The sequence below is a fragment of the Antrostomus carolinensis genome, unplaced genomic scaffold, assembly GCF_000700745.2.
Source record: "Antrostomus carolinensis isolate BGI_N321 unplaced genomic scaffold, ASM70074v2 scaffold47909, whole genome shotgun sequence".
NCBI classification, from domain to species: Eukaryota; Metazoa; Chordata; class Aves; order Caprimulgiformes; family Caprimulgidae; genus Antrostomus; species Antrostomus carolinensis.
Window position 1 is genome coordinate 1 of NW_010337325.1, and position 11,055 is coordinate 11,055.

Sequence of the window (11,055 nt, forward strand, 5' to 3'; positions counted from 1 at the left end):
AACCCAAACCATTCTATGCTTCTGTGATTCTTTGAAATGTGGTTATTCTGCCTTGTGAGTTTTGGTTTCTGGTAGGATCTTCCCAGTGGTGCTGTGTTTCTATATTACTGGGAAATTGGGTCATTAAATTGGATCATTTCTGAAACTTTTTGCTTCATTTTGCTATTGAGATGGATAAATGAACGTGTTAAATGCTATATTTAGTTATTCTGCCTTAACACTTAGAGAGACATAAGGGTCCAACCAGCAGAGATCACGGAGTGCTTTACCCTCATTTTGTGACTGGGAGAGGAGATTGTAGTGGAAAAAAAATGCTGACCTTTGTCACTAAGCTAAATGTCTTGTGTTAGTGCACTCTGACATTCTGGGTTTACATCTCATATTATAAATTTTAAATGAATTAATAAATAGATATGAGTAGTGCCATTCATGGTGCATTGGTAAAGCCAGCTTGCTAATAGTATTGGTATTTTCCTAGTTTGAGAGTGTTTTTCCCAGTATTTCTGTGGAGTATTGTGCTTTGCAGCAATTTGTTTAGCTTATAGCCAGAGCATCATCATAATATACTATTGATTGTAAAACCACTTTTAAAAAGTTGTTCTGGTTAGACTGAAGCATTAGTTTTACACCAGCCATACATCTTAGCAGTTGTTTGAAGCTAATTATAACCTTACCAGTCAAAACAACACACCACTGAAAGCTGCCTTCTGAGTAATACATCTGTGACACTTTTATTTCCTACTTTACAGTCCCTGCTACTCGAAACATAACTCTTTAGGGTGGGAGGGAGGAGTTGTTTGGGGATTTTTGCCTCTTGCAATATCATGGTTAGCTGATATAAAGCAATATCACAGAATGGTGGGGGTTGGAAGGGACCTCAGGAGATCATCTAGTCCAACCCCTCTGCCAAAGCAGGTACATCTAGACCAGGTTGCACAGGAAAGTGTCCAGGTGGGTTTGAACATCTCCAGAGAAGGAGACTCCACACCCTCTCTGGGCAGCCTGTCCCAGGGCTCTGGCACCCTCACAGTAGAGAAGTTTCTCTTCATGTTTAAGCAGAACCTCCTGTATTCCAGCTTTTGCCTGTTGCCCCTTGTTCTATTTCTGGCCACCACTGAGAAAAGTCTGGCCCCATCCTCTCAACACCCGCCCTTTAGATATTTATAAACATTGATAAAGTCCCCTATTATTAGCTATTAAGGTCCCCAGTATTAGCTGCTGTGGTATCCTTGCAAGTATTCTTGATTCTTTCAATTTATAAACCTATCAGTAAATTAAATTATAATAGAGGGTATTAGAGGTTTGCAAACAAAGATTTCAATAGAAAGAGTCTTCTGAATGTGCTCTGTCTTACTGCTGAACGTTGCTGCTGAAGCAGAAGTGGGTTAGCTCAGTAACTCAATAATATTTGCTGCCAGGAATTTTTCATCTTTATTTGAGTTTTGACATTATACTATTGTAATTTTATCTTGTTGTTTTAATGGTGGTATTAATATTGAGTTACTGAGCTTAGGTTCTGAATCTGACATAGTTAATTGTAAAGCATTTTTAATAGTTCCATTAAAATCTCTCTGTAATTAGAGGAATGCTGAAAAATTAATTGTCAGTTTTCATAATTGCTGAAATCTCTACTGCTTGAAATTAGGAAGAAATTTAAATTTTTGTCGTTGTGACTGAGAGCTAACACCTAGCTTTTTAGATCATAGAATGGTTTGGGTTGGAAGGGACCTTAAAGATCATCCAGTCCCAACCCCCCTGCCATCAGCAGGGACACCTTCCACTAGACCACGTTGCTCAAAGCCTCATCCAGCCTGGCCTTAAGCACTTCCAGGGAGGAGCAGCCACAACTTCTCTGTGCAACCTGTTCTAGTGTCTGACCACCCTCACAGTGAAGAACTTCTTCCTCGTATCTAATCTAAACCTCCCCTCTTCCAGCTTAAAGCCATTTCCCCTTGTTTTGTCATTAACTGCCCTTATGAAAAGTCCCTCCCCAGCTTTCTTGTAGCCCCTTCAGGTACTGGGAGGCCGCTGTAAGATCTCCCCGGAGCCTTCTCTTTTCCAAGCTGAACAGCCCCAACTCTCTCAGCCTGTCCTCATAGGAGAGGTGCTCCAGTCCTCGGATCATCCAAGATAATAGCTGGTATCTCAGAGGAGCTCTGCTGATGTCGAGAAGCAGATTTGCACGTGCTGTAGTTACTTCAGGAAGAGCAGTGCTGGTCAGAGGGCGAATGCCTGGGAGTAGCAGAGTTTCAGGTGCTGCTTTCAAGTTGCAGCAACAAGTCTGCCAACAGCTCCAACTGTCCCGTTCCCACCTTTATATGAATATTTTTCTGCTACTGCAGATTTAGTAATGCAGCACTTTGCTTTAGGAATAAACACCGTGTGTCACTGGAGCCACAGTAACAATCTGTGTGCATGTGTTTAATTTGTGGTAAGAGAAGGTAATGTGATATAGTTTATCAAGCTTTTGTTTTCAGCTAAGCTGAGCAGAATTGCTGTATGTAAGCCTTGATACTGTCTGTACATATTTCTAACTTGTGGCTAAACTGTTATTCAGTAATTTATTAAGCATGGTAAGCTGATTGTATGGCTGAGCTGGAAGGATTACAATATTTTTTTTCCTCAATTAAAAGCTTTTTAATTTAAAATTTAAGACTAGAAAACCTTGGATAAATTTGTGGAAGAAACAGTGTTTAACATCAAAAATTGATTTGTTGTCCAAGCCTGGATCAAAATAAAATTAAATAAATTTAGATCCAGTTCTAATGCAAGTCTGATCAACATTTCTAAATCTTTCTCTTTCTCTTTGTTGTTTTTTGTTTGGTTGGTTTTGTTTGTTTGGTGTTTTGGTTTTTTTTTTTAATTATTTAGCTGGCCAGCAGGGATTATCTGTTGCTTTTGATTTAGCCACCCACCGTGGTTATGATTCAGACAATCCAAGAGTTCGAGGGGATGTTGGAATGGCTGGAGTTGCCATTGATACAGTGGAAGACACCAAAATCCTTTTTGATGGAATTCCTTTAGAGAAAATGTCAGTTTCTATGACAATGAACGGGGCAGTCATTCCCGTGTTGGCAACTTTCATTGTCACTGGAGAAGAACAGGGTGTGCCTCAGGCCAAGCTGACTGGGACAATCCAAAATGACATCTTGAAGGAGTTCATGGTCCGAAATACCTACATTTTCCCACCAGAACCATCCATGAGGATTATTGCTGACATCTTCCAGTACACCTCAAAGGTATTAATTGTGTAAACGTATTTATTTCTATTATTACATCTAGTTTATGAGTCTAAATCTAGTCTATCTAGTTAAATCTAGTCTAAATCTAGTTTATTACAACTATTTATGAGACACTTTGGAGAGCAAAGCAGAAGACAGGAGGACCTGTTACAGTGAAGAATCATGTGGTTGTGGAAAGGGCCAGGAGGAGAAGTTGAGAGCCCAGATCACATACAGTATAAATGTGAAGATTTTTAAGTCAGTCCAAATCAAAGTTAGATTAAGATGAGCCCAAGCCTGAAAGGTTGTCAGGAACAAGGGGAGATGGCTTTAAACTGGAAGAGGGTAATTTTAGATGAGATATTAGGAAGAAATTCTTTCCTGTGAGGGTGGTCAGACACTGGCCCAGGTTGCCCGGAGAAGCTGTGGCTGCTACTCCCTGGAAGTGTTCAAGGCCAGGTTGGATGAGGCTTTGAGCAACCTGGTCTAGTGGAAGGTGTCCCTGCTGATGGCAGGGGGGTTGTAACTGGATGATCTTTAAGGTCCTTTCCAACCCAAACCAGTCTGTGATTCTATGATTCTGTGATAAGTTTGGAGACAAGGAACAGACAGGCTGTTCTTTGCATAGAAAGTAAGAAGCCACATTGTTTAGAAGCACTAAACAGCTGTGAGCAGGAGTGAAGAGGTAAGATATCTTGAAGGACTTCTGCTGCAAAATTAAGCATGAGAAGGAGGTGATGAAAGGAGTGAAGTCCTGAACTGTTAACCATAAGTTCAGTACTACCAGTTGTTTTCTTAGTTACGTTTTCGTTGGAGAAGTGGCACACAGCCTGTAATTCAGAAAGATACTTACCACTTGGGGTGATAGTTTAAGCACAATGAATAATGCAAAAAGGTAAAAGCACATGGAGTAAACATCTCCAACACCACCTCATCGAGACAGGTTGTATTTGCAGTCTGCAAAAAATAGATTATTTGTGAATGTTGATAGAACAATTATCTGCTACCCCTTCTGCTGTCATACCCTGTTGTCTTTTATTTTTTGCAGTATATGCCAAAATTTAATTCCATTTCAATCAGTGGATACCACATGCAAGAGGCAGGAGCTGATGCCATTCTGGAATTAGCTTATACTATAGCAGATGGCTTGGAGTACTGCAGAACTGGAATTAAAGCTGGCCTTACTATTGATGAATTTGCACCAAGGTGAGCTAAAGAAATTTGCAAGTATAAAACTCACTTTTGGTAAACTCTAGAGTTTGATATTAAGTTCAGTATTTTTACACAAAAAAAGCAATGTTGGCAGTGCTCACATCTCAGGTAGGTTTTGTTTTGGTTTTGTTACACAGTTTCAGTGGTAGAAAACAGACACTTAGCCAACATCTGCACTAATAAACTGAATAAAGCTCATGCACAAGCCCAAGCATTGTCAAGGTCTGTTGTGGTGGTTGGTCTCCAGGTCAGAAAGAGGGTCCCTAAGCTGTTGTATCTAATACAGTTGTAGCTTTAGGATTGCAGAATGCAGCAAGAGCTCTTGCAGTTCTTTTATGCTGTAGTGTTATTGGTTTATTTTTCATTAGTATTATTTTGAAATATTTGGGAAAAGCGCTTAACAAGGGGAAGTTCAGGGAGTTCAATTTACATTTACAAATTTCCTAAAAATAAACTGTAATTTTAAGCAGAATATTGTATGGGTGTGCTGGTGGGCAGCAGGCTGGCCATGAGCCAGCAGTGTGTCCTTGTGGCCAGGAACGTCAACAGTGTCCTGGGGGGCATTAAAAAGAGCGTGGCCAGCAGGTCGAGGGAGGTTCTCCTCCCCCTCTACTCTGCCCTGGTGAGGCCACATCTGGAGTGTTGTGTCCAGTTCTGGGCTCCCCAGTTCAAGAGAGACAGGGATCTTCTGGAGAGAGTCCAGCGGAGGCCACAAAGATGTTTAGGAGCCTGGAGCATCTGCCTTATGAGGAGAGGCTGAGGGAGCTGGGACTGTTCAGCCTGGAGAAGAGCAGCCTGAGAGGGGATCTGATCAATGTCTATAAATATCTGAAATGTGGGTGACAAATGGATGAGGCCGGGCTCTTCTCGGTGGTGCCCAGTGACAGGACAAGGGGCAATGGGCACAAACTGGAACACCGAAAGTTCCAGACAAACTTAAGGAAAATCTTCTTTACTGTGAGGGTGCCGGAGCCCTGGGACAGGCTGCCCAGAGAGGGTGTGGAGTCTCCATCTCTGGAGATGTTCAAAACCCACCTGGATGCAGTCTTGTGCAACCTGCTGTAGGGAACCTGCTTTGGTAGGGGAGTTGGACTGGATGATTTCCTGAGGTCCCTTCCAACCCCACCATTCTGTGATTCTGTGGTTATTGTATAGTTACTGCCAAACTAAGCAGAATCACAATTTCAGTGATCTAGTTGATTTACAGATTCCCTAACTATACAGTGAGTCTAAAAAAACAAAAGTCGTGGTTCCTGTAGCCTGTTGCACATTCAACCTATAGAAGTCTGCTGAATTAAGCTGTTTCTAGGATCTCTGGCAAAATCAAAGTGGATCATGTAGAAAAAGACACAGCCTTATTTTCAGACTTTCTAGTGATGGAGAATCTGTGAAGAGCCTTTGGCAAATTGTTTCAGTAGGTGATTCACTGTTTAAAAAGTGCATCTGTAGTATGGTGAGTTTTACTGGCTTTAGCTTTGCATGTTTTCATTTATAAATCATAGAAGCTCTAAGTAGGAAAAAGAAGATCAGTCAGTCTGTTCCCTGATATGCTGTCCAGTATTGAACTGGTGTTTGATTTGGGTTTTGATTATAATAATGAGGATAAGAATGAAAGCATGCTTATAATATGTAACATCTTCTCATTATAAGTAGTTTGTGAGTGTAACTACACTAGTAGATTGTGGCCAGGAGCATTCTCTGGCACTGGAGTGTCACTGTCTGTATTAGTGACTTGCTGGAACACTGCTGGACCTCAAAGCAGTCCCTGGGGACAGTTTAGCAGTTCCATGGACCATTGTTGCTGGCAGTTTGCCTGCAGTCACCTTGATTGGACGCTAAGTCAGTTTATTGGCATGAATGTGTATCATTCTGTAGCAACTGGCATCAGTGCCCAGGAACATTCCCATCATCTTATGGCTGGGTTATGTCTGTAAAAGTAAATTAATCAGAGACCTTGCTGTAGGACTTCTTTATTGGAACAGAGTTATTAGAATAGTTTAATGTTTTATCCTGTTCATGTGCTCTTATTACAGGCTCTCCTTCTTCTGGGGAATTGGCATGAACTTCTATATGGAAATAGCTAAGCTGAGAGCTGGGAGGCGGCTGTGGGCTCACTTGGTGGAGAAAATGTTTAAGCCCAAAGATCCTAAATCTCTTCTGCTGAGAGCTCATTGTCAGACTTCGGGATGGTCACTCACTGAGCAGGTTAGAAATTGGATTATCATAAACTTCCTCATTTAAATATGTTCTCACCATATGTATCTTAAAGGAGGCTGCTGGTTTGACTCATAAAGATGCAGCTTTGTGAAGGAAACAACCTGTCTTACTCTCTTACTCTCTAATATCTAATCTAAACCTCCCCTCTTTCAGTTTAAACCCATTTCCCTTTGTTTTGTCATTAAATGCCCTTATGAAAAGTCCTTCCCCAGCTTTCTTGTAGGCCCCCTTCAGGTACTGGGAGGCCACTATAAGATCTCCCCAGAGCCTTCTCTTTTTCAGGCTGAACAGCCCCAACTCTTTCAGCCTGTCCTCATAGAAGAGGTGCTCCAGCCCTCTTATCATCACTTAATATAAGTTAGGCTTTGCTTTGACAGCTTTAAACTAGAAGAGGGGAGGTTTAGATGAGATATGAGGAAGAAATTCTTCACTGTGAGGGTGGTCAGACACTGGAACAGGTTGCCTAGAGAAGTTGTGGATGCCTCCCCTCTGGAAGTGTTGAAGGCCAGGCTGGATGAGGCTTTGAGCAACCTGGTCTAGTGGAAGGGGTCCCTGCTGATGACCGGGGGGTTTGGAATTAGATGATCTTTAAGGTCCCTTCCAACCCAAACCTGGTTCTATGTGACTAATCTGCCTCAGCCCTGTTGCAGAGCTGTTGAACTTCAGGGCTCTCCTTTTCCTTCCAGGATCCCTTTAACAATGTTATCCGTACTACGATTGAAGCGATGGCTGCGGTGTTTGGAGGGACACAGTCTTTACATACAAATTCATTTGATGAAGCCTTGGGTTTGCCCACAGTGAAGAGCGCTCGCATTGCTCGCAACACGCAGATCATCATTCAGGAGGAGTCAGGTATTCCTAAAGTGGCGGATCCCTGGGGGGGATCTTACCTCATGGAGTGCCTCACCAACGACGTCTATGAAGCTGCTTTAAAGGTCAGTTTGCAAAACCTTTTATGTTTGGTGGGGAAATTTTCGCTACAGGAGTTTTGAGAAATGTCTTTTAAGGAACTGACTGATACGTTGGTAGCTTCTAAAGAGGGAATTAGGGCGACTAAGATGATTAAAGGACTGGAGCATCTTTCATATGAGGAGAGGCTGAGGGAGCTGGGCCTGTTCAGTCTGGAGAAAAGACAACTCAGAGGGGATCTGATTAATGTTTATAAACACCTAAAGGGAGAGTGTCTAGAGGATGGGGCCAGACTCTTCTCATTGGCACCCAACAATAGGACGAGAGGTAACAGGCATAAACTGCAGCATAGAAAGTTCCACCTGAGCATAAGGAAGAACTTCTTTCCTGTGAGGGTGACTAAGCACTGGGACAGGCTGCCCAGAGAGGTTGTGAAATCTCCCTCCCTGGAGATATTCAAAAAACATCTAGACAAAATCCTCGTTCATGTGCTCTAGGAGTCCCTGCTTGAGCAGAGTGGTTGGACTAGATGACCTTCAGAGGTCCCTTCCAACTTCAGCCATTCTGTGGTTCTGTGAATTATATTATGCTTATTCTTCAGTGATTTCTGTGTAAATGAACTTTACAAAAATACAGTGTATATTTAGAGAAAGAGACTTCAACCTTTTAGTAGACTACATTCAACAGGGAAGTATCCCAGTGTGAAACAAATAAACAAGCCCTGCAAAGTCCCTTGCACACTGAAGACTCCCAGTTTGCTGAGATCTCTGTTTTATGTGTAAGGAAAAAAAAAAGGGGGGTTCAACAGAAGAAAGAATCAAACCAACCTACTTAGTTACATGCCTATTCATGCTCGTGGTGATTTTAAAGCTAGGGGATATTGAAAGGAAAGTTTGATAGCCAAGCATGTAGGCAGACAGTTTTCTGACCACACTTGAGTATTATGCAGAATTTATGAGAAATTTTTCTTTTGGATCAGAATATTTTTTTTTAATAATGTTTCAAGCTGCCAGTCATTGTTTGCATGTGAAAAGTACTGTGCAGAAGTAGTCTTACTGGTGGCAATCCTGCATGAAGATATACACCTGCATGTCTAGCCTACAGCTAAATCCAGTGATTCTCCTTCTGAGCAAATTATTACTCTTATGCAAAGTCCCAAATTAATAAGCTAACACAGGCTCAAACACTAACCTGTGACTGTACAGACACTGTTACCACATTGTCTGGCGTGGTTTTTAGGTCCTTGTCAACTAGGATGTTTCTAGACAGTGGCAGACATGGTCTGATGGCCATTTTCAGTAGGCAGTTTGATGTGGTCACCATGTTTTGGAGCTGAATAAGCTTCTGCTGTGTGAGAGCTGAACCATGCCATACCACTTATCTTCAGGATCAGAGAACTGATCCTGGATTTTTTCAATTTATTTGTATTTGTATATGTATAACCATAAGGGCTGGTTGGCTGGTGGAAGTCAGTTGAGAGTCAAGATCTCAAATTTTAAACCTTTTCATCCATAAGTGTTACTGGTTGAACAACATGTCATACACTGTTATTGAATTCATGGAGTTTTGGTAATAAAAATGCTCTTTTATTTGAGATGTTTCTTAGTTTCTACCCAAAACCTGTAGCCGGAGACACGCTTTTAGGGCACAGGACTGTATATATAGGCATAATAAAAATTTGGATGGCAGTACAAGTGCAAAGCTCGTTTTGCAAACCTGGCTACTACTCACTTCTGAATCCTTTTCATTTCTCAGCTTATTGAGGAGATTGAAGAAATGGGTGGAATGGCCAAAGCTGTTGCTGAGGGAATTCCCAAACTTCGCATTGAAGAGTGTGCAGCTCGAAGACAAGCCCGGATTGACTCTGGTAGGGAGCAGGGAGATGGAAGAAGGGAAAACTGCCCATAGAAAACCTTTGTGTGAAGCTTTTTTTTTTTTACACACATTCTCTTGGATTTTTTTTTTCTTCTTACTTTAGGATTAGCAGATTGTGAGAGATAAAATGTTGATAGTTTTATGTCAGTGAAAGCTTCTGGAAAGAGATAGCAGTGTGTATGTAATAAAGTACCAGTATGAAAACCATCTTACTTGACATATTTAAGACTAAATTAGACAAAGCACTATAAAAACTATTTTAAAGGAGTATTTTGGGGCTTCAGTAGTTAACCACTTATTTCTGATAGTTACCTTTCAACTGTGATTCCTGAATTTAAAAGCATGACTACCAGGAGGTGGCGATATTGAATGTGTCTGGCCAAATTCCTGCTTTTGCTTGAATGAATACTGAATGAAAGCTAAAACAGGGATTTCCAACATGATAAATTAATTTTTATTTATGTGGAGTAGTTTAAGGTAGGAAGTTCACTTTCTTATTTATCTGGTAAATCAGAAAAGTAAATGCAGAGCAATGCAGGAGAACAGCACTTCTGCTTAATTCTGTAACATTGAGTGATGTAAACTTAAAAAGAGAAAAATAGCTAATGTATGTTAGTGACTCATTACCAGATCAGTTTGTAAGATAAATATTGTTCTATTTCAAATCTCTTTTTTGGCCTAGTATTCAGTGAGATGAATGTTCATGCATCTTATCGTCACTCATCATAAAATAGGGAAAATACAGACTTAAATCCTTCCTATAAGAACAGATTTTAAGTATTTGAAATGTATATAGTTATAAAACAAAGTAATGCTGAAAATTTTCTTGTCCTATTAATATTGTGTCTTTTCACAGTAGTTTGCAAATGTATTCTGAGTTTCTGGTATTTCCACTGGAAATAGGGTCTGAAGTAATTGTTGGAGTAAACAAGCATCAGCTAGAAAAGGAGGAGACAGTCGAAGTTCTGGCTATTGATAATACTTCAGTCCGCAGCAAGCAGATCGAGAAGATTAATAAGGTGGGAACTACTTTCTTTAAAAATGAAAGTTCTTGTGATTGCAGATGGAACTTGAGTAAAGGTGGCTTGCCAGAAACTTGGCCCTCAGATTTCTGAGAATCCACTCTAGTCTTCAGCAGAGAAGCTAGATTTCTGTTCAACTTCAGTGGAGGCTGATGGAAAATCCCAAGAAACACAGTATTAGAATCCCATCAAAAAAGTTTTTGTTATGTACATTTGGTGTTAATCAGATTTTCTGATAGTCTCATGAATATATGTCTAACCTTTCAAAATTGAGAACTTTAAATTTTCTGAAAATAAGGTAGAAAATAGCTACAAAATGTTTTGCTCTAAAAGCAGGTAACTTCATTTAATCACTCAAACTATTTGGTACAGCTTGTCAAGTGCTATTAAGGGACAGGGTTATGGAACCAGAAATTAACATCCACTTTCATAATTAGTAAAAATGTAGATAAAATTGGTTTAGAGTTATTTTACGGACTTATGCACATGTTTTCAGGTCTGAGACACCTTTTCACTTCTAATCTTGTTGAAATATCTACCATATATTGACAATTCCATGCCTCCAGAATTAATAATTGAAATCAGAAAGATATACACTT

The 11,055-nt window shown here is 40.5% G+C and overlaps 1 protein-coding gene across 1 annotated transcript; it reads left to right on the forward strand.

Moving 5' to 3' along the window:
* Nucleotides 1-2,871: 2,871 nt before the first annotated feature.
* On the forward strand, nt 2,872-10,453 carry MMUT (methylmalonyl-CoA mutase; the record flags this gene model as incomplete). Its single annotated transcript, XM_010175150.1, has 6 exons — nt 2,872-3,239; nt 4,270-4,427; nt 6,467-6,638; nt 7,337-7,585; nt 9,315-9,426; nt 10,338-10,453. Coding segments are annotated over 6 exons (1,175 nt in total), but the record flags the coding sequence as incomplete, so codon positions are not given.
* Between the last annotated feature and the right edge of the window lie 602 nt (nt 10,454-11,055).